Source organism: Thunnus thynnus, chromosome 7, assembly GCF_963924715.1.
Source record: "Thunnus thynnus chromosome 7, fThuThy2.1, whole genome shotgun sequence".
Taxonomy (NCBI): Eukaryota; Metazoa; Chordata; class Actinopteri; order Scombriformes; family Scombridae; genus Thunnus; species Thunnus thynnus.
In genome coordinates, this window is record NC_089523.1 from 34,121,815 (window position 1) to 34,145,310 (window position 23,496).

The 23,496-nt window shown below is 41.1% G+C and overlaps 1 protein-coding gene and 3 non-coding genes across 8 annotated transcripts; all 4 read left to right on the plus strand.

The window, feature by feature from the left end:
* Window positions 1-766: 766 nt before the first annotated feature.
* Window positions 767-21,571, plus strand: atg16l1 (ATG16 autophagy related 16-like 1 (S. cerevisiae)). 5 transcript variants are annotated; one of them, XM_067595643.1, is made up of 21 exons: window positions 767-955; window positions 2,397-2,508; window positions 2,949-3,042; window positions 3,266-3,371; window positions 5,232-5,305; window positions 5,419-5,488; window positions 7,654-7,835; window positions 7,931-7,996; window positions 8,084-8,170; window positions 8,598-8,657; window positions 8,816-8,860; window positions 12,503-12,608; window positions 14,060-14,165; window positions 15,878-15,948; window positions 16,072-16,143; window positions 17,126-17,246; window positions 17,367-17,472; window positions 17,676-17,825; window positions 17,943-17,990; window positions 18,686-18,787; window positions 20,613-21,571. In XM_067595643.1, the coding sequence occupies exons 2-21, from the start codon at window positions 2,403-2,405 to the stop codon at window positions 20,704-20,706; spliced, it is 1,866 nt and encodes a 621-aa protein (XP_067451744.1). In that variant the 5' UTR covers window positions 767-955; window positions 2,397-2,402; the 3' UTR covers window positions 20,707-21,571. The 5 variants fall into 5 exon arrangements, with proteins under 5 accessions (XP_067451744.1, XP_067451746.1, XP_067451747.1 ...); XM_067595645.1 differs by having other exon boundaries at window positions 12,506-12,608; XM_067595644.1 differs by lacking the exon at window positions 767-955 and adding an exon at window positions 995-1,145.
* LOC137186932 (small Cajal body-specific RNA 6) lies at window positions 6,538-6,827 on the plus strand. Its single transcript, XR_010929145.1, has one exon. It is a non-coding gene; the product is annotated as a small Cajal body-specific RNA 6 (non-coding RNA).
* On the plus strand, window positions 13,702-13,988 carry LOC137186933 (small Cajal body-specific RNA 6). Its single transcript, XR_010929146.1, has one exon. It is a non-coding gene; the product is annotated as a small Cajal body-specific RNA 6 (non-coding RNA).
* On the plus strand, window positions 16,683-16,968 carry LOC137186934 (small Cajal body-specific RNA 6). The gene has a single exon (XR_010929147.1). It is a non-coding gene; the product is annotated as a small Cajal body-specific RNA 6 (non-coding RNA).
* Window positions 21,572-23,496: the final 1,925 nt, after the last annotated feature.

The window sequence follows — 23,496 nt, forward strand, 5'->3', positions numbered from 1 at the left end:
ACAAATATCACTAATTACTTGATGATGAGAGATGAATAACAGCACAACACACAATTAGGTTTTATTGAAAGTCTAGTGATACATAACAACCAGAGGAGGAAAGTAACTACATTTAGTTAGTGCCTCAAAACTGTACTTCTTCTTTCCTCTCCCATTAATCATCTCACTTAAAGGATCTGAATGTTTCTTCTACAGCTGGTTAAAGTCCCTCCAGTCAAAAATCAGGTTTCTCTTCTTGTTCCTTCAGTTGGATGTTTGTTCTCTGTGCAGAGTTTGTTTTCACATTCATCTGCTGAAGGAGGAAAGTTTCTCTGAGTTCACCTTAAATCTCAGTTTAACACATGAACCTACAAGCAGGATTTGTGACATCACAAGTAGTCTGTAGCCAATCATGGTCCAGTATGCAACTGACACAAGTGTGATGTGGAAACTTGAAGCCTCCAGAGCACAAACACTGAGAATGAACTTTACAATGAAGGAGGAGACATCTGGTGTCCAGCAGGAAAACTTCAATCAATAATATTTACAGATTCACATATTCTGGATTTTTGTATGAAGGAGATGACGCTTTAATGAGTTTAACAAGGTTATTGAACTTCTTTTTATGAAAAAAAACATTTTAGACACAAACTATAATTAAAGTGGAGTTTTTTTTAATATACATGTTAAAACGTGTGGAAGGCATCTTGAAATCTAAATTTATTTTGTCATCGAGAAACACTAATAAAGGTTGATAGTGAAAAACTCTCCTATATAAACTAGACGTCATATTTGTGCGACCATCCGGGAAGTCAGCCACTGGAGCCAAAATGGCGGTGAACTGGAGCGAAGCAGCAGATGTCGGTTAACGGGAAAAACGGGACAGTTTGACACCTGAAACTACCGAAAGAACAACCGTGTTGTTGACGGCGAGTCATCAGAGGAACCGAGCCACAGTCCGGCCGCAGTTAGATGTGTGAGTGTTCATTGATCCAGCGGCTCTGTTAGCATGCTAACCTGTGATGCTAACATGTTGAGTCACGGTGTTTGTGTCCCGGGACCGTTAACAGCACACGGGTCCGGTAACACTACACCGGTCCGGTGACACCACACCGGTCCGGTAACACTACGTCAGGCCAGTAACCGCGTCCTGAAGGCGCCGAAAGGTTGTTTACTGCTAACTGTTTTAGTTCTGACTCATTTTTATCATGATAGCATGTTAGCTCGCCGTCTTCCTGTGTGTGTTGTGGTTCCGTTTAGCAACTAACAGTTAATGCTAACAGAGAGGCTAACTGCAGGTTCACAGGACTGATCGATATTATTGATTAGTTTAAAATCTGTCACTCTGATGCAATTGGCTGTATTACAGCTCTACGTCATCAGCTCTACAGGTGAGCTGCTGGTCACCTGAGTCGATGTTGTTGTTCAGATTTACGATGAACAGTTTTTATCTGGTTATTATACAGTAATGGAAGAAGTATTAAGATACTTTACTGCAGTAAAAGTACCAATACAGCAATGTACAAATACTCCTTTATAAGTAAAAGTCCTGCATGAAAAATCCTACTGAAGTAAAAGTACATAATTATTAGTAGTTAAAGTATTTAAATAATAATAGAGGTTTTATAGAAAATCTGTCTGTGATTTCCCGACTCGTTTTTTTTTTTTTTGATGAACAGTTAATCGATTATCAAAATAAAAAGTAACACAATGACAGAATGAATGATTAGTTAGTTCATTGGTTTCATACCATTCTGTAATAAAACATCTAAAAGCTAAAATCTGAGCAGATGGGTGTTCGTGGTCTAGGCTAATTTGTGTCAGTTTAGGGACCAGTTTAACTGCTGGAATAATCGATTACTGGTTGCAGCTGTAATCAGTTAAAGCTTTGGACACACTGTACGTGAATGTCTCTGTGTACATATCAAATCTGTCAGAAACATTTAATTATTTTCATGCAGGCTGTATTTATATATTCTTATTGAATGTAGAGAAGAAACTGAAGCCTTGATTGAGTTTAATTTAGAGCTGCAATGATTAATCAATTAGTTGATCAACAGAAAATTAACCGGTTAATCGTTTTGAGCTTCTTAAATATGAATATTTTCTGGTTTCTTTAGTCTCTGTGACAGTAAACTGAAGATCTTTGAGTTTGATGACGTCGTCTTTAGGAAACACTGATCAACATTTTTCACCATTTTGACATTTTATAAACCAAACAAATAATTGATTAATTGATAATGAAAATAATCGTTAGTTGCAGCTGTGGTTTAATTATTGAAACACCAGAGAAACGTAAAAAGTATGTGATGCTGTGAGCTTATGTTCTGACAGGTGTGTGTGTGTGTGTGTGTGTGTGTGTGTGTGTGTGTGTGTGTGTGTGTGTGTGTGTGTGTGTGTGTGTGTGTGTGTGTCAGGCGGTCATGGCGGAGCGGCAGGTGGGGAGCACATGGAAGAAACACATCGCTGAGCAGCTGAAGCTCAGAGACCGAGTGCAGAAACACGCCTTCGAGGAGATCGTCCACCAATGTGAGCGAGGAGACGAACACACGGCTACACCGTTTTCACAAATACTTCACATCATCAGACATCATCTACACGTTGATACTGAACATAGAGCTCCTTTATTCATTCATTTATTTACTGCAGTTGATAATTTAATGTTTCACTTCACCAAAGAAGAGCCTGAAGAGTCATTTTCTAACAGAGTCACAGTAGCGGAGAGTTAAAGTGTTTCTGTTTTTAATATTTTAATTAATCATCCACCATCAAAATATGCTTCAGAGATCATTATCGACGAGTTTTTACCTCACATGACCTGCAGCAGATCATCTGGAAGTCCTCTGACTGACGATCTGCTGTCAGACATGAATTAGTCTCAGAGCAGAATCTGAGGAGTCTTAACGTTCAGACCGACACGTTATTTTAGGAGCTCGGTGTTTATGTTGAGATGAACGTGTGTGTTTCAGATCTTCATCTGCTGGAGAAGTCGGACCTGCAGGCTGTTCTGTCGGAGAGATATCAGACTGAGAAGTATGACATCCAGAGAGGACACGAGGCCAGGTGAGTCCTCAGCAGCATCACTTCAAAACAACTTTATTAACACTCTTCCTACTCGTTCATCTTCATCATCTTCAAGAGTCTTCAGTCACGATGCTTTTAACAACAATCTGAAGCTCAGTTAGATGATCTGACCAGGAAGCAAAGCTCTGTAGCCTGTCCCTCAGTTTGTCCCTCAGTGTGTCCCTCAGCGTGTCCCTCAGCATGTCCCTGTCTTGTGTTTCAGTTCGGGGGCGGACTCGGGCCGCTGTGACGTGCTGCAGCAGGAAATGGCTCAGATGAGAATCAAACACCAGGAGGAGCTGACGGAGCTGCACAAGAAACGAGGAGAGGTCAGTTACACACACTCACACACACACACACACACACACACACACACACACACACACACACACACACACACACACACAGGAAGTGATGTCATCGACAACACTTGTCCTGATACAACAGAAACCTGCTGCTGATCATCATAAACAGTCCGAACCAGAGAGCATATAGCTGTAGTCATTTATATTTCTCTCTCTGCATCTGGACTGTTGATGGCTGTTGCCATGGTAACCTCTGCTGCATGCGGTCAGAGCGTCGCTTTGCTGAAATTGCAAAACAGAGACGAGATTTCTTCACTGTGGAGTTTCCTGTAAAAACTGTGAAAAGCTGCTGACGGGAAACTGATTCTAAACCTCCTGAAGGATTCTCTCACAAACATTGACCTATCAATTACAAGCCTTCTGTATTTTTTTTTTTCAATAATGTTTGGAAGGAAACTGCCTCAGTAATGAATATTTTTGACACGTATCATGAATCATCTCTTAACATCCTGGATGACTTCTGTGTTAACTCTGGGTTGTTGATTAGATCCATGAATGCAGTATGTGAGATATGAAATAAACCCAGATATCTGCAACAGCAGAAAGTCCTAATCCTATTGGACGGGGTGAAACGTCAACAAATCACACAACTACAATAGAAGAAGAAACTATTTCCAAATATTATAAAGTATAAATCGAGTATTTTATGTTGTTTTTTGTTGTTGGATTATAAATGCTGAATATGTGATGTCAGACTGTTTCTATTCAGAGAGGAAGAGTATTAATGAGATCTGACTGACTGAAACGTTGCATTTATTTATTTATATATCACATTCTCGTAAACTCATGTTGGGATCCTGTAGGAATGATGACTCGGATGTTTCCAGTGATCTGATTGGTCAGTGGTCAGTCTCTGATGTTAACCTGGTCCAGAGCAGGTTAGCTGTTCAGCACTAGTCACTACCAGTGTGCCCGAATACAAATACGTTATTCGGCAAAGCACGAATAGTGTGAATATTTGTTTCATACAAATATTTTAAAAATTATTTGTTTTTGGGAAGGAAAAAAAAAATCATGTCAAACACCAGTTCACAGGTCGGTTACGTCGTTATCTCCACTGTTACGTCTATCAGGGGTCCCAACGGACTCCCCATAACCTGTTGTTCCTCTTCTCCTTTCCACAAAGTCAGGTTGTAAGAAAATAGGCGATTAAATGAAAAGTACAAAGCAAGAATCACCTTTTGAAGTTCTTCTACATGTTACAGGCTGTGCTGTCTGTGTGTTATGGGTGTATAAACAGGTAGAGGTCTGTCTTAGTAAAGTTTTATCTCAGTAGTCAGCGCAGTCGTCTGTGATCTGAGACTCCAGTTAGAGACCCGGTGTGAGGACGTCGTCCTTCATAAGGTAGTTTATTCATAAACACTTATTGTAACACTTTAATTTTCTAAAATTAAAAGCGTCATAAAAACATAAACAGGATTTTTAAGCCTCTTTCCACCTTTATTCGAATACAAATAATTTTGCTGCCTCAACAAATACAGATACAAATACAGGGCCCTCTGCACATCCCCTACTAGTTACCATGGTGATTTATCCTGGTTAAGAGTGAACCAGCTTCATGATGCCGCAAAACCCGAGTGAAGCCCAAAGAGATCCAGGTTGATACATCTGTCAACACTAACTGACTCACCGGCTTTAATTTTGGAATGACATCATAGTTTTCTTAATATTTGAGATGTTTTTGGAAACGATGATCCTGTTTTACTCAACGTGTCAAACGCGTCCTGCTGCACTTTGTGATTTTATTCTGCAGAAGTGATGAAGACGTTTCAGGTCCTGGAAACATGTTGTTGAATAGTTGTTTGTGTTTTTTTTGTCCTGCAGCTCGCTCACAATGTGATCGAACTGAAAAACCAGATACAAGAGAAAGACAAAGAGATCCAGAGCAACGAGGCCATGTGAGTTCCCGCTCTGCAGCATGTCTGTCTGTATGATACCTGATGTATGTATGTATCAAACACTAAATGTGTGTTGTTTAAATAAAGCCTCCTTTGTTTTTGTGTTTTTTGAGGATGTTGGAGTATCAGCAGCAGATCGCTAAGCTGGAGGGAGACTGTCGGGAGCTGAGGAGCTTCCTGCAGGTAGGAACCAATCACACACCTGAAGGTTCCTTCAGGTAACAGCAGGAAGTGTCTTCCTGTTTAAAGCATCCTGGGAAATGCAGTGAAATTTCACTGGAAGAAAATCACCAACTGCAGTAGATCTGAACTTTATTTTAAATGAATATTTACAAAAAGTGATCAAGAGAAATATTTTGTATAATAATCAGATTGAGATTAGTCTTTATTATTATTCCGTCCGCCAGAATAAAACGTTGTTATTATAACTTAAATAGAAAATGATACATGAATATTAGTGATGGCTATCTCAATCTTTTTTTATTACTGTGCAAATAAGTTATACTTTTTAAAATGTATTAATTGATTATATATAACAGGAATATTGTTTGTAGACGACTTCTACAAGCAAGTCTAAACCCAACAGTATCTCCCTAGTAACAAATCTAAAACAGCAATAAATTCAAGGACATAATCTGCATATTTCTATATTTATATTCTGGGGCTCTACTGGAATATCTTCACATGATTCCCAGTTAAAAACTCCTTATTGATCTTCTACTGGTCCTTTATGCAGCCCCTCAGTTCAGCCTCTGTCTGAAACAGGCCGTTTTAGCTCCTGTCTCTTTAAGGCCCCGCCTCCTGATGAGCCCACTCTGTTCTGATTGGTCAGCTTTCAGGAAGTTTCCTCCGGCTCCGGAGGCTATGTAAACAAACTATAGTAGCAGGATTTCACTTCTTTTTCTCCTTCTTTACTCCAAATGTCAACTTCTCAAATCCATCCGTACATGTTGGACAACGTGAACAACACATGGAAACACCTTAGCAACCACCTTAGCAACCAAAATGTTTATGAGCATGTACGACGAGCCAACATCAGCAAGGTAGAAAACGTCACAGACGAAGCGTTAACAGAAGGTTAACAGCAGCCCTGAGTCTTGACTTGAAGGCAGCATTTCTACACATGTTCACCTCAACAACAGGTGTTTAAAAACATTTTGAATAAACTGAAATCCACAGCAGCAGCATTACATGAATCTAACAGTTCAAACACGTGGTGAAGAAGTGATGAAGGTCAATGATGAGAAGTAAAAGGTCTGATTACCCACAATCCTCTCCCAGCTGCCCTCTGGCTCCCAGCAGCCCCTGCTCTCTGCTCCCATCATGCTCTAGCAGTGCAGTGCTGGTCGTAGGAGCTGCTGACAGACAGACAGGATGTGACATCACAGCTCTGAGTCTGTACATAGATCCTACAGGCTCAGTGTGATGATGACGGACATCCAACACAACCAATCAGAACGGAGTGTCGGGGTGAAGTGAGGGGGAGGAGGAGGAGCTGATCTCAAGTTTTCAAGCTGAGACCTTCAGACAGGAAGTCGGATTAATCAGAGTGAAACAGCTGTAGGGATGCAACTAATAGTTGTTTTCATTATCAGTTAATCTGTTGATTATTTTCAAGATTAACTGATTAGTTGTTTGGTCCAGAAAATGGTGAAAAACTTTGATCAGTGCTTCTCAAAAGCCCAAGACGACGTCATCAAATGTTTTGTTTTGTCCACAACTCAAATATATTCCGTTTACTGTCATAGAGACTAAAGAAACCAGAAAATATTCACATTTAAGAAGCTGAATCAGAGAAAATCTTGAGATTAAAACAATTTAAGTTAGGTCAGAAATTAATCGACTAATCGTTGCAGCTCCAAACAGCTGCTCAACTTCCAGCTTCATTAGAGGACGTTAATTTGATGTGTTGGACGTATCTAACAATTACAAAACAAATGGGACCCGTTTCTCATGAATCAGAAGTCCTGTAACCTTCAGTAAATAAATATTAACAATATAAAACAGGTTCAATCAGTCTGACTGGTTTTATGATACAGAGGACTGATCTATATGACTTTGTAATAAGATGAAGGAGGAGCTGCGACAGTTTCACGCTCTGAAACAAACCACGAACCATCAAAACGCTCAACAGATCAGCTGCTGTGGAGTCTACAGTCTCCTCTCTGTTCATTAATTACATCCAAACGTCTGAGTCAAAGCTTACAAACAACAGGACGGTTCTTCACATGTGGCTCCACAGTTCATTACTGCTGTAACCTGTGATTTGGAAGCATCAGTCGCATCTAATCAATTAAGTATATTAATGGATTCCAAAGTTGTGATGCGGTGTTCTTGTGTCGCTGCAGGACCTGGAGAGAGCGAACCAGACCCTGAAGGACGAGTACGACGCTCTGCAGATCACCTTCAGCGCTCTGGAGGAGAAGCTGAGGAAAACCACGGAGGACAACCAGGAGCTGGTGTCCCGCTGGATGGCTGAGAAGGCTCAGGAGGCGAACCGGCTCAACGCCGAGAACGAGAAGGACAGCAGGTAGACAGACGTCACGCACGCACGCACGCAGGTTTCTCTCCTGTCGTGTCTGATTCCTCTGACTGACTATGATGATGATGATGATGATGTTTCAGACGCAGACAAGCCAAACTACAGAAGGAGCTGGCCGACGCCGCCAAAGAGCCTCTGCCCATTGACCCGTCAGTACCGTTAACTTTCACTTTTTTTTTTTTTTTTTTTTACTCTGCTGATGTCACAGAGAGGTGCTGACTCACTTCTCTCCTCAGGGACGACGACATCGAGGTTCTGGCAGAGGATGCTGGGAAAGGAGGCGGAGAGACGTCACCGAACCGACCGCTCAACAGAACTCCGAGGTGAGACGGCACCTGTCCTGCTTCAACACATTTATACCTGCTCACACCCATATATGCATATAGAATTACATGTATATGTATAATAACAGTAGAGGTGCAGACAAAACAAGACATTTTAATACAAATAGTTGCTGTTTTCTGCTCTTTTTAGTTTATTTTTACACTGAAACGCTACATATCTTGATCATAATTCTTTAAGAACCACATTCAAGGATCCTTTTCAGAAATGATTGTTGTTTATATTTTATCAGATTTTCTTCCAGCTCCCAGAAAACTACTGTATGAGCCTCGTAAATCCAGTATAACATTCATCCATGTAGAGATGAGACAGCAAAACATGACTTTCCTAACATATGACTGGATATTTGTGGTGCAGCTGCTTCTGTTTGTGTTTCAGGGTTTTGACAGATTGTTTGTATGTTTGCAGTAAGAAGGTCTCCCAGCCTCCCCCAGGTGGTCTGCTGGACTCCATCTCCAACATATTTGGGTATGTAGCTGTAAGTTTCACCTGTCCTGTGTGTCCACCTTCCTGTCCTGGTCTCTGCCGGGTCTGTCCTGGTCTCTGGGGGTCTGGGACTGTCCATGTTGTGATTGACAACCTGTCTGTCTGTCTGTCTGTCTGTCTGTCTGTCTGTGTGTCTGCAGCGTGTCTGAGTGTGTTCAGCCTGGACTCGTCCCACCGCACTCCAGGTGAAGGATCATGTGTTTTCACCTGTTCACTCTGCCAGCAGTTTGATTCGTTTCTATTTGTCCGTCATCTCGACCAGTAATAACATGAACAGTGTTTAAACTACACCTGCCCGAAAGACACAAATAAAAACAAATGTAACTTAAACTAGCAGGATAGCGACAGTGTGACGGGCTCGCTCCAAAACCTGACGTTAATATAATGTAATAATATTACAAACAACCGCTTTACTGCACGCGGATATAATGACACCACGTATCTGTGTCACCGCCGCCCTGTGACTAGGGATGCCCCTCGAAACCCGGGTCTGAACTGGAACCGGTTCTAAGATTTTGAGAACCAGAGTATTTTTAAGGTCTGTTCTGTATATTTTGATGTTTTGGTGTAATTTATGGTCGCGCTGCAGGAAGCCTCTGCTCTCTGTTGGTGTTTGACCGAGGCTCCTCCACACACACACACACACACACACACACACACAGACACAGACACACAGACACAGACACACACACAGACACTGAGCAGACAGCAGAGCAGAGCATGGATGTCTAAAGAGAACTGGATACAGGAAGAGCGCCAGGCTTTGAAGCAAATTTGACATAGCAGCCAACGTCACGTGATGCAAACTGGCCCACAAAGACTTTTTCCCATAGACTTACACTGTGAAAGAGACGTCTGTAAATCAGCGGATACATTTTTCTTAGCGTCACAACGTCCGCGAAATGACTCGTCTCACTATCAGAATTAAATCCGCTCGGTCCGATCACATTTCAAAAGCCTCGAAGAGCCGCATGATTGAATTGTTTTATCCCCATTGAAGTTAGCCGGAGGGCTAAACCGGAAGTAGCCGACTCGTCAACGAAAGTCACTAGTGCGCATGCTCTATGGGCCGCACAATGCGGAAGATTCGGGTACTTTCATAACGGGAAGTCGTTGTTTTTTTTGTTGTTGTTTTTTTTTTTTTTTTTTTGGCTTCATGCGCCACTGAGCAACTTTCATAGGAATGAACGGGGCCCCGCGTCCGACGCTGCATCCAGATCTCTTCAGACATCCATGGAAACGGTGAACCAGGTAAAATGAAGATAAAATGTCATCTTCACTCGAGTTGACGACAACTACGCTCGTTACTGTCAGTGCAGCAACAGCTACGTGAGTAAAAATCCTTTATCATTAAAATACTTTATCAAACCACGTCTTCAACGAGCATCAACATGTAGAGAATTGATATTTTCAACAGCTTTGTCTGCAGGCTCCCGTCCACCGCCGGTATGTTCGACACAAACACAGCGCGCTGCTTACGGTAACAGCACATTATTAGAAAACAAGCTAAAAACAGAAGCTGTGTGTATATATATAGCCGAACGGTTTAGTTTATTTTGCCACGTATCTTAAAACTAGTTAAATTTTTATAAGTTCAACTACTGGCTGAGATGCCCCCCCTTTACTCAGTGTTTTGATGTCAGAAATATTTATGTTGACATTTTAGATTAGTTTCCAGTGAGAGATTGAGGTTATATTGGGACTTTCCTGTTGTAAACATGTAGTTATATTTAAGATATAAATCAGTTGTAAACCTGTTCTGAATTTATCATTTTTTAAAAAATATATCTTTCAAAAAACAGTTCTTTAGTAATGAAAAAGAACCGATAAGAGTATCCTGACGGTATCCATCCCGACCCGCGACAACACCGGTGGAGGCTTTTAACTCCCACTGAAAAACATTCAAGGCGAAACACTGATGAAGGTGTCTAAACACCCGGAGATACTCAAAAACCCTCTCCAAGTACTTTCAAAGTCATTCCAGGTGTTTTAACTCTGCAATAAGCCCTCCTGTGATTGGCTGACGGCCAGAGACGAGAGTGAACGTTAGCCGTTAGCTGTTAGCCGTTAGCTGTTAGCCGTTAGCTGAGTCGGCGTCGTCATTCTGTCCATCGGTCTGCTGGCAGCGTGAACACACTATGACGTTTGTAGTGAAGTGATTATTCTTGACAATAATCCCAGTACTAAATCAATAATCTGTTTAAGGCATGTTAGACTAGTGTTGTTCTGTGCAGGTGAAGCTTCAGAGGCAGTTCATGGATGTTTTTTTTAATTTATTTTTTTACCTTTTTTATGTTGTAACATGATGTGCAACAACTGGACGCTTCTGTTGTTAACATGTTTAGAGCTGCAACTATCAAGAAACATGTCAATGTTTGTTTGTTTTGTTTTTCTTCCTTAAAGGACAGTAAACTGAATAGTTTTGAGAGTTTTGGTCTGTTTTTCTCAGTTTTTCAATACTTTAGACGAAGCGATTAACAAGAAATAAATCAGGACATCAATCAATAACAAACACAGTAGTTTGCTGCAGCACTAAACATGTTTCCATCTGGAGGAGTGAAGACAGATATTTATGCCAGCAGGTACTGAAGTTAAATTGTGTTCAAATCTGAATTTGTACGTCATAATTTGAAGTGTGGCAAAAATCATCAATCTGAAAGTGTTTTTAAATCTGCAATAATCAATGTCATTATATAAACAATCAATATGTGAATAGTTTTTTCTTCTTCGTCTTCTTCTTCTTCTTTTGACTTGAATTAGTAAATTGTCAAACTGAGAAGTATCAATTTCCTAAAATTCAACCACAAAAACTTGATTTATAATTTGATAAGGAGCTGGGAGGCTGCTGGCACTGATATCAGCTCATATTAGAAAACCCTGCCGTGTGTTTGATCACCAGAAATGTAACAGAAGCTCCGGCAGGAAATCTGGTCCCTCTGTTTGTAAAACTGGATTAGTGGAAGATGTTGAGCGCTTGTGTGGAGACTTTCCACTAAAATAGTCCCTCCGAGGCCTCTGTAGTTGCCTGTATTTTGAATTGAAGTGTGATGTTCCTGTTTGCTGTCAAAGCATGTAAACAAATAACATGAATACTAGTTTATTGACATGATGAGGGTGAGAAAAATTATATGAATGTTTATTTAGATCTTCACACTAACATTGTTTTAAAGGGTAATTCAGCTGATTTTCTATATTTTTCTTATTGTCAACAAATCTCAACAATGAACTGATCTACTAACAAGTATTGTGTGTATTCAAAGCCTGACGTGTTTTATTCCTTTTTGTTGTTCAAAAACTATTAACTGAACTTCTTTGGTAAATTTTATGATGTAATACAAACGTCACATCAACACACCTGAAGTCTCATCTTCAGGTTGTTGCATCAATCAAAAGACTAAAACAGCTTCCAATAAATTACTGAAATGTTTGTAGAGCTGCAATAACTATTCGATGAATATATCAGTTAATCAACAAAACGTTAATCAAACTGTTTTGAGGGCTGCAACTAATGATTATTTTCATTATCGATCAATCTGATTATTTTCTCAATTAATCGATTAGTTGTTTTATAGGCCAAGTAAGTAATAAATCAAGAAAATAATCAGCAGATTAATTGATTTATGAAGATTTGTTGTGGCTCTACATGTTTGAAAGCTGAATGTTAAGACTTTCAATAAGGGATGTAAAAAGGTTTTAAAAACGCCATTAAACCCAATCTGGATATCTCACTTCATGTTTGATGTATAGAAACAATTATTAATTAACCGTATATTAATTAATCTTTGCATCCCCGGGGTTTATTAGACTAACTGTGATCTCTTTCTCAGCAGGCGTCGAACCGCCAACTCCTTCAGCACGTCACCAGAAAGCACCGAGGCTCCGTCGGGCGTGTGCGCCGAGGTTCGGGTCCCGTGCACGGCGCTGCACGTGTTTGTAAGTATCTCCGGTTCCTTGCCGGGGGCCGACCTCACGTGACGGTTTAACAGCGAGACCGGTTCAGATTGTTGAGACGTGAAACGCATCATCACAACAAAACTCAGACATTCAGTTTACTGTAAGACGAGAAAAAAATGGCAAATTTGAGAACCTGAAACCATCAAACATCTGGAATCTTTGCTAATTGATTATCAAAATATTTGAGGATCAATTTTCTGCCGATGGATTGATCGACTAGTTGTAAACTATTATATTAATCTGCAACAATTTCTGATTCCAGCTTCTTAAATGTGAATATTTTCTGGTTTCTTTAGTCTCTATGACAGTAAACTGAATATCTTGGTGGACAAAACAAGACTTTTTTTTGGGGGCATTTTACAAACCAAACAACTAATCAATTAATTGAGTAAAATAATCGACAGATTAGTTGCAGCTCTGTCAGCTGACTAGTGTTCAGTCTCAGCTGCCTAAACTTCAACTAAACTTGTGAGCAAACAGTTGATTATTGATTAACTGTTAAATGAACAATTACTTGCGGGGTTCCTCAGGGTTCTAGTCTTGACTCTTTATAGTTTCAGTCTCGTTAAAGGTGCTTTAAATTATGGGGTTTTTTTGTCTACTTGTTATCAGCAGAACAGTCTGTTAACACACCTTCTGACACATCTTAAGTTGACTAGTGGCCGTTCAAAACATGTCTGTTCAGAACGAGCAGACAAACATCAATTAAAACGATCAAGATTTAATAAATTAAATGGTTTAAATCCAGACAGAAACTTCACCAGTGAGACTAAACTGAGGTTGAACTGTAGCAGCAGTTCACGGCCTTCCATTGGTTGATTCTGCCGCCAATCAAAGGTGTCTGCGCTCCTATTGGCTAGTTGTGCTCGTTCCTCTCTCTCATTACATTTGTCCCGTTCAGCCAGTCAGAGCCCATAAGCCCCGCCCCGCTGTGACGTGAAGGTGTTTATATCAAACACACCCCGCTGCGCTCAGACACGGAGCTGAGCGGCTTGCTGTGTCTCCATTCAGTAGTCCCATAATGCATCTCTCCTGGTCTCACACAGAAATATAAACTGTTATTAACCTCAAAGGTCAATGATGAGAAGTAAAAGGTCTGATTACCCACAATCCTCTCCCAGCTGCCCTCTGGCTCCCAGCAGCCCCTGCTCTCTGCTCCCATCACGCTCTAGCAGTGCAGTGCTGGTCGTAGGAGCTGCTGACAGACAGACAGGATGTGACATCACAGCTCTGAGTCTGTACACAGATCCTACAGGCTCAGTGTGATGATGACGGACATCCAACACAACCAATCAGAACGGAGCGTCGGGGTGAAGGGGGGAGGAGGAGGAGCTGATCTCAAGTTTTCAAGCTGAGACCAAAATTTAAAAAAAAAAAGTTTAAAGAGATGCTTTCAGTGTTAGCTCTGCATTAAATATGTGTGTGTGCAGGAAGCCCACGATGGCGAGGTGAACGCGGTGAGGTTCAGCCCCGGCTCTCGTCTCCTAGCAACAGGAGGGATGGACCGCCGGGTGAAGCTGTGGGAGGTCGTCTCAGGTGAAGTGCTGCTGATGGATCCTTCATGTGCAAACACGTATTAAAAAGTTTATGTGAAGCTAAATATGAAGCTTCAGCGTCCAAATGAGTCAAATCAAGTAGATATCTTTCAACGTAACAGTCTTTTTAGTGCCAAAGTCCCTCTTAATATCCCTTATGAACTGGAGGAATGTTCATATGGACACCTGACTGCTGGTTTAACACACTGGAAACACTGGGAACTGGTCCTTTTTAACATTATTTACATTCTTCACTAATCATCACTAAACCAGCTGATGTTTGACTTTGTCTTGAAGCTGATACATCAATATGACTTTAAAGTTTACATTTAAATATATCCTATAAGATATTTATTAGCTCAATACTATAATTTGGAATAATCAGCTTGTTCCTCAATATTAAGTCCATCTAACCTGGTGAGTCTCCACTCTGTGTTTTTAGATGAAGAAGTATTGTATTAAGTATTGATTTTCCAGTTAATCACAGTTTTTATTTGAATGATCCAATATCGATCATCTTTACTCAGTAAACATGTGAGCTAAATGCTTCAGTCAGAGCTGCTTGATGTGTTAAATGTCGACTTTATGGAGATAGAGTTATTACAACGTGCACAAAAATCTTTATTTGAAGTTAAAATGAACGTAGATGATGGCTGCTATATGAACCGTCAGCAGAGGTTAGAAAGTGATGTGAACAGTTTCAGTCTTTTGTTGTGATTCAACAGGAGAGTTTCATGTCGATCAGACTGAGAGTCTCTGATGGCGTCTGTGGGAAACATCTGGAACAACATCTGCTCCCACTTCACAACTGAATCAAATATGAGCTCTAATTTAAACTTAAAAAACTGAAGGATGGTAACTGGTGGGCTGAACCACTGATGTGTCTTTAAGTTATTATGATTATTAGTGCTGCAGTCTGCTGGTCCATTAGTTGGTCGATATGCTCTCGTCCGACTAAATTCTCATTGGTCGAATAATCTCCGTGTTATTTTCATAAGGAGAAAAGTGCTGCATCAACAGCTTTCCAGGATTAATCCATTGTTTCCTGCGGCGGGGGGGACAGACTAACAAATTACCTGTGAAAACAACGGGGGTGTATTCAAAACACCCCCGTTGTTTTCACAACTTTGAACTCGCCCAACCTGATGGAGCCTGCTGGGTCTAACTGTACTCAACGTTTACTGAACGTTTATTGAATCAGTGTTTCTTCTGTAATAATCTCAACGAACCTCCGCCAGGCCGAAAGATATTTTTTTAATGTCAAAGACAACGCTAAATATCGGTAGAGTAACTCCGTTTAGGAGTACAGCATAATTGCGCAGTATGTTTGCGTAGCGAGCGGGAAAGAGCGAGGAGCAGAGAGGTGACGGTGGATGCGAGCGGAGCAGAGGAAAAGGTTAGTAGTAAGTTGTCAGTCTGGCAGTAAATGTACAGCACAGACTACAGTGTGTCAGTTAATAAATGCTAAAAAGTCACGTCTGTTGTTTCCCCAAATGCTGGAAAAGTGAAGGAGGTTAGCTCCAAAGTTAGCAACAATGGGTTAGCCTAGCCTGAAGATGCTAAACAGAGAAATGAGTTCACTTAAAACTGACGGATTGTAGCTGGTGGGCTGTTGTGACTGAACCACTGATCTGTCTTTAAGCTGTTATCATTATTATTATTATTATTATTATTATTATTATTATTATTGTTGTTGTTGTTGTCTGTGTTCAGGTCGCTGTGAGCCTAAAGGAGCTCTGACCGGCAGCAACGCAGGAATCACCAGCATCGAGTTTGACAGCGCTGTAAGTCTGAAAACTGACTTCTTACTTTTTTAACTCACTGTTTGTTTGTTTGTTTGTTTGTTTGTGTGTTTTTACGGCTTCCTCCTGCTGGTTTGATATATAGTTTGTTGTTGTTGTTTTCAGGGCTCGTACCTGCTCGCTGCCTCCAATGACTTTGCGAGTCGGATCTGGACGGTAGACGACTACAGACTGAGGGTGAGTCAGTGGAACGGGTCCACGTAGAGCTGCACCTGATGCGTGTATTTGTTTTTTTAGATCCGTCTCCATGGAGATGAATTGAATTGCTGGAGTATCCTGTTAAATCCACACTGCTAAATAAAACATTTATGACTAGAGCTGCAACTATTATTGATTATCTCAAACAATTTTCTTAATTCATCAATAAAATGTCAGAAAATAGTGAAAAGTTGCCCAAATAGACACTTAAATGTTTTTTTTTATTTATCCCAAACCCCCAAAATTCACTTTACTAAAATAGAAGAAGAAGGAAACAAGTATATATTTTTGCTTAAAATATGACTTGATACGATTAACAGATCAAAATTTTTGCCGGTTGAAACATTTTTTACTTTATTTTTATTGTTTTTATAAGCAAAATAAAACCAGTTTCTGTGTTATGGCCTTTTTAAAAGTAACTATTCATATTTTCACCAAAATGTCAGTCAGGAAATGAAATCACGTCGTCATGGAAACAAAGAAGCACAAACTTGATTGGTTGAGCGTCGTAACCTGTCGGTCAGTGATGTGATGTAAAAGGTCTGACGCTCAGATGCCCCGCCCCTTAGCCGCCATGTTGGCTCCCAGCAGCCCCTGCTCTCTGCTCCCAGCATGCTCTAGCAGTGCAGCGCTGGTCCCAGGAGCCGCTGACAGACGGACAGGATGTGACATCACACAGCCTGTACGCAGATCCCACAGGCTCGGTGTGATGCTGCTGATTGACATCCAACAGAACCAATCAGAAAGGAGCGTCAGGCTGAGTGGGCGGGGCCTGAGAGGTGATCTCACTCCTCTACTGAGACCGCAGGAGCTCCAGTTTCACGTTGTCGTTTAGTTTTTATTTGCTGGTTAAAATATTTTAGTTTTCGTCTCCGTTTTGGTTGTGGGGGGGGGAAAAAGGTCGTTAACGAATATTTTACATTAGTTTTCATTGATGAAATTAATGTTTGTGTTTGTCCAGCACACACTGACGGGTCACAGCGGGAAGGTTCTGTCAGCTCGCTTCCTATTGGACAACGCTCGAATCGCCTCCGGAAGCTACGACCGAACGCTCAAACTGTGGGACCTCCGCAGCAAAGTCTGTACGTGATTGGCTGGTTTTTGTCTGACTGATATATTTTAGTACAGTGTTACCATAGCAACATGGCCTTTTTTTTTTTTTTTTTTTTTTTTTCATATCACCTGCCGTCTCACCTGTGCAGGTATCAAGACGGTGTTTGCTGGTTCCAGCTGTAACGACATCGTCTGCACGGAGCAGTGCATCATGAGCGGACACTTTGATAAGAAGGTTCGCTTCTGGGACAGCAGGTGAGGATTCATTCTGTCTGCTTCACTTCTCCACATCCACAGGTGAAGAAAGCTTCAAGTCGTGTCAGTGAGTTTGACAGAGAGGTTTTGTTTTAGAGTTAGAAGTTGTCCTCGCGTCTCCGGACCCTTCTGAACATGTAGCGTGACCTTTGACACCGTTTACCTGCGTCCTCTGTGTGTGTGTGTGTGTGTGTGTGTGTCAGAGCGGAGACTATAGTGCAGGAGCTGGAGCTGTTGGGCAGAGTCACGTCTCTGGATCTGAACCACGACCGCACTGAGCTGCTCACCTGCACCAGAGACGACCTGGTCAAGATCATCGACCTGCGCTCCAACGCCGTCAGACAGACGTTCAGGTTCAGTATCTGCAAACACCAGCAGCAGTCTGTAGTTTCACCACACCGTCAGAGTGTCGGGTCGTTGTTGTTGTTGTTGTTGTTGTTGTTTAATAACTGATGTGTTTGTGTGTTCAGCGCTCAGGGCTTCAAATGTGGAGCCGACTGGACCAGAGTCACCTTCAGGTGAGTTCAACACTGCGTACATTTACTCAGTTTAGAGGTATTTATACTTTACTTGAGTATTTCCATGTGATGCTAGTTTATACTTCCACTCCGCTACATTTCAGAGGGAGATATTGTACTTTCTACTCCACATCTTATTCACACATCGACTAATCTGTCAGTTATTTTCCTTTTATAGATTAATTGGTTAGTTGTTTGTTCTATAAAAATTCAGAAAACAGTGAAATATGTTGATCAGTGTCTCCTAAAGTCCAAGATGATGTCATCAAATGTCTAATATATTCAGTTTACTGTCACAGAGACTGAAGAAACCAGCAAATATTCACATTTAAGAAGCTGGAATCAAAACAATTAATCAATTATCAAAATGGTCAGTGATTAATTTAATATTTGACAACTAATCGACTAATCATCGCAGCTTTACTAACGAGCTCATTCTGGGGTTTCAAAGTCTGATGCCATCGACTGAGTTTCTACTTTGCTGGTTTTATATTCGCTGTCCAGCTACTGTCAACACTTCCTGTACTGATGTGTCACATTAAAAGTCTTCCCATGACTTAAAGGCCACAAGCCGTTCCTGTAGGCTTTTAATGTAAAACATCTGCAGGATTTACTCATAAAAGCAGCAGAGTAGAAGTAGAAGCTCCTGTAGATAATCAGAAGAGTCTGAAGCTTTGTTGTTTTTTTGTTTTCAGTCCTGACGGCAGCTACGTGGCCGGCGGATCAGCTGACGGAGCTCTGTACATCTGGAACGTTCTGACGGGGAAACTAGAAAAAACTCTGGACCGAAACCACAAGTAAGAACCGGACTGATCACAGATGTTCAGCGACAAACACAATATCAGCCGGGAAGTTACATTTTTATTTTCCATATTCTGGAGATAATGTACTAGACGTTAAAAGCCTCCCCCTGGGGGGGGGGGGGCGCCGGAGAGCTGAAGGTGAAGCAAAGATACTGTGTGAGGTGAAGAAGAGTCAGAAATCATCCTCAGAGTCGTAACTCAGGGTGCGTCTCAAGTCTCTTAAATTGCATCCACGTTTCCCTCACTCGCGTCTTTTCCTTGCGTCTTTAGTCCCTCCCACCGCGGATGCGAGGAGAGACGCAAGGAAACTAAGCGAGGAGAGGAAACGAGGAAATTTGTTTTCAGAGACATGAGACGTCCTCTCCTCTGAGGCGTCACGTGAAGCGACGTCCGTTTCTGATGACGGCATCAGCTGATCACCGCTGGATCAGCTGTCAGTCGGCTTTAACAGCTGTTGAAACTTCTGATGTGCACTGTGTTAATACTAATAAAGGTTCACAGTTATCACCGCTAGAGCAGCTGTTTCCTCTCTGCAGCCTGTTACCTGTTTAACAAACACCTCAATAACAACCTGCATTCTGCATTTATACTGTGTCCTGCTCAGACGCACAGGAACCTTTTCTACTGGCAGAATGTGTTTATACTATTTATTGATTATTTGTATCTGTATTTATAATCTGATAATCCTGATAGTGAATTCATCATTCAATAACCCAGAATATGATCATTTCTTCTGAACGCTGGAAAATATGTATTTGTCTAAATGTTTCAGGGCAAATGGAAATGATTTAACTCATATCAAACCCGACACTCAGGAACTTTCAGCCTCACATGTGACTGAATGGAAATGACGATAAATGATGTAAAATATAAATGTGTTTAACTGTTATCACGGATCAAATTAAAGTCAGGAAGAGTCTGTCTGTCAGCAAGAAACAGTTTAATGGAGGAAATAACATCATGAGAAAAAATCTTATAAATGAAGAAAGTTGTTTACGGTTCTTTTGTTGATCAGATCGACAATTAACAGATTTTTAACTATGATGAATCAGAAAACAAATAAAACATAAAACTTGGGAATGATACACTTAAATTTAATCTGTAATCTGTCTCCAATCCAATCAATAACTGATATCCAATAGGGGGCGTGTCGGCCAGTAAAAGACTTCCGTGTAGGCTGCTCTCGTGTTTCCTCGCTCCTCGGAGCAGAATAAGAGACTTGGGACGGCTGTCAAAATGGCGCATCAGCAACAAGTTCCGGTTCTGGCGAGGAGACATAAATTAAGAGACTTGAGACGTATCCTCAGTCAGAAACACATATTGATATTATTCACACTTCCTGAGGATCATCATCTCTGACGTCCATCACCATCATCAGCAGAGAATCATCACGTGTTTAAGTTTCCTTCAGTATCACAGTGATCAGTGATGGTTGTCTGAACATCCACGGCTATGACTGGAGAATAAAGTTCTACTATTTGGAGAAAAAATTTGACAAAATGTGAACAAATCAGGTGTAAAAGCACATCTGATGAGCTTTAAGGAGTCTGAAGCTGATGGTGTTATTGATTCTGGGGTCATATTGGTTCAAATAGGCCGACATGTTGCTGTCAGATCAGCAAAAAAACATTTTTACGAGTCAGATTTCACACCGAGCTGATAAACTGCAGCAGAAGGAGAAAAAAAAACTTGAAATACAAGACCGTCGATCAACAACTAATTATTTCTAATAATGAATCTAATGGTTGCAGCTCTTAAAACAGCCTGAATGTGGTTTAAGAAACTTAAATTGAACCTGCTGTTGTTCTTCTGTCCACAGCTCTGCCATCAACTCGGTGTCCTGGTCACCGTCAGGAGCGTTCGTCGCCAGCGTGGAGAAAGGCAGCAAAGCCATTCTGTGGTCTGACATGTGATCGGAGCAGCTGGAGGACTGTTGGCCTGTCAGGCGCCGGATGTTCGAGGAAATCTGTTTGTTGGGTGGAGCTTGGACACAGTTGTTGTTGAACGCAGCAGCACACTCGGACTGAAGCTGTGTGTGTGTGTGTGTGTGTACAGATCTCCATCAGGCGAGCTCATTGTTCTGCCTTCATGTGGACATGTTGAACATGAAGACTGTGCTTGAACCAGATGTTTAACTTCTGTCTGTGTCAAGGGGAGGGGGGGGGGCGGGGAGGCGTTCAGAGGCTTTTAATGTTCCAGAAAATTCAGACGTTTAAATTCTGAGAGGAAAAAGTTTACGCTGGAAAGAAGGAAGAACCACTCGATTTTTGAAGACGCTTCACACGACTCGACTGTCCTCACTCGTGTGTTTCTGTGTGTTTGGATCAAAGCTGTTCATCAAGAATAAAATCCAAATAATACCTGTTGATATTTATCTCTGAAGCTGTCTGGATGCTGGTTTGTCTGCGGTTGTCTGTGTGACTGTAGTGAGGAGAAGCAAACAGCGGCAGCAGCAGCACCTCCGGATCAGCCAGTCGTCGTGCAGCAGATCCAGCGAATGTCGTCGTATTTAAACACTGAATGATTCTGAAAGTCGTGTTTCCTCTCTGCTGCCTGTAGGACCTTCATGTCGGTGCAGTGGAACTTTAAATACGCAGCACTTTAGGAAAATCAAACCCTGACATGTGCACTTAAAGCAGAGAGATGAAAATAAAACCTGTTTTTGTTTTGTCTTTTGTCAAAGTTTATGAAGATATTCTGAGAGTAACCAGTGATTGAATGTTGTGTTCAGGTACCTCTGAGTTGATGCTTACACGATAATAAACACACTAACACACAGATGAAGCTGTAACGCTGCGTTTCAAGGCTGAATGTTGTTGCATTAAAGTCCAAAACTATCACAGAAAGAAATATCTCTTCTGCAGAATCTCCTCAGTTTATTTTAAAAGATTTTTAAGAAATTTTAAAACACTTTTGCTTTAAAGAATAATTTGCTGTGATGTCATAAACCCTGCAGGTGTGTCCAGGAGTTAAACTGAGATTTCAGGTGAGCTCAGAGAAACTTTCAAAACAAAATGCAGAGATGTTGCTATGATAAAGTATCCCCCCCCCAATTTCTTCTACTTTTGTATATATGTCATACTTAATTGTTTCAGATCTTCTAGCAAAGTTTAAAATAAAACAAAATCCAAACTCAGTAAACAAAGTAGTTTTTAAAACTGAGACATTGAACTAACTGCAGTTTATTAATGTAGAAGATAACAGATACATGCAAAACACAAAATGTTCAACAAGAATCGTGTTTATTGAAACATCCGATGACGGTCAGTCTGCAGTTTTTAACAAAGCGTCCAAAACAGTTCCTGCATCAGGTGAGTAAAAGTTATTTAAATAACAAGTGCTGAAAAGTAACTAACTACTGTACTACAGTACTGTTTTGAGGTACTTGTACTTTACTTGAGTATTTCCATGTGTTGCTACTTTCTACATTTCAGAGGGAAATATTGTACTTTCTACTCCACTACATTTATTTGACAGCTTTAGTTACTTTTCAGATGAAGATTTGACACAATGGATAATATAACAAGCTTTTAAAATACAACACATTGTTAAAGATGAAACCAGTGGTTTCCAACCTTTTTGGCTTTTGACGTCTTACAAAAAGCAGTGTGTAGTCGGGGTCACATTTCACATGTCTATGAGTTGTTAACAGCTCCACCAAATAGTGATTTTTCCCTCTAAACTTCTCACATGCTTTCATTTCAATAAATGTTCAAATGATCCAATATTTCAGCAAAAATCAAAGATTAGAGAAAAAGTCCAAAAACTGAAAACAGATTTGTGTATCAGAACTTTGTTTTTTCTTCTTTCCTCTCCCATTAATCATCTCACCACCCCTCAGATTTATCTGCTGACCCTTTGGAGGGGCCCCGACCCCTAGGTTGGGAACCACTGGACTAAACTAGCTAACTGTATATAAAGTAGTGTAAACTAGCTCCACCTCCAGCAGCTACAACAGTAACATGCTGCTCTAACACTGATGCTTCACTATTAATAATCTAATGATGTCATATATAATAATATATCAGTCAGACTACTTTTACTTCAGTAAAGGATCTCAGTATTTCATCCTCTGCTGCTACAGACTCAAACCTGCCACAGCTTCTACTAGTAAACCCCCTGATTAAACACAGTTTAATTGAGGAATATGCAGCATGTATGCAGAGAACTGAAACATGAAACAAGATTTTGATACTGGATCCGTCCAGAGCCTTATCGTAGAGTTGAGGCCACCAGGCTTCATCCAGCTCTGAAACTCGGATTATGAAGGTGCTTTGCTGCATTAGAGGCTGTTTTCAGTGAATCACAGACAGCATCAGGCCGGCGTGATCTGACCGAGGCCTGCTGTGCGTGAATGATGATGATTCATGTGCAGAGCTCACTGCTTCCTTTCTCCTGAGACACGGAGGAGGAGGAGGAGGAGGAGGAGAGAGAGGAGGAGGGAAGAGGAGGAGGAGGGAGGGCTGCGTCCCAATCCACAGCCCTGCTGCCTCAGCCTCAGTGAGCAGTCAGGACTGGAGAGCAGCAGCCGGTTTCCTGTCAGTGTGTCAGACAGTGGTGGAAGAAGAACTGAGATACTTTACCGCAGTAAAACTACCAATACAACAATATTAAAATACTCTATTACAAGTACAAATCCTACTACAGTAAAAGTACATAGGTATTATGAGCTTGATGTAGTTAAAGTATTGCAGTAAAAGTAC

Coding starts and splice junctions, on each gene's coding strand:
- atg16l1 (XM_067595643.1), top strand. CDS start 2,403: ATGGCGGAGCGGCAGGTGGGGAGCACATGGAAGAAACACATCGCTGAG. Junction 3,372..5,231: donor TGCACAAGAAACGAGGAGAG/GTCAGTTACACA, acceptor TTTGTCCTGCAG/CTCGCTCACAATGTGATCGA. Junction 8,658..8,815: donor TCCATCTCCAACATATTTGG/GTATGTAGCTGT, acceptor GTGTGTCTGCAG/CGTGTCTGAGTGTGTTCAGC.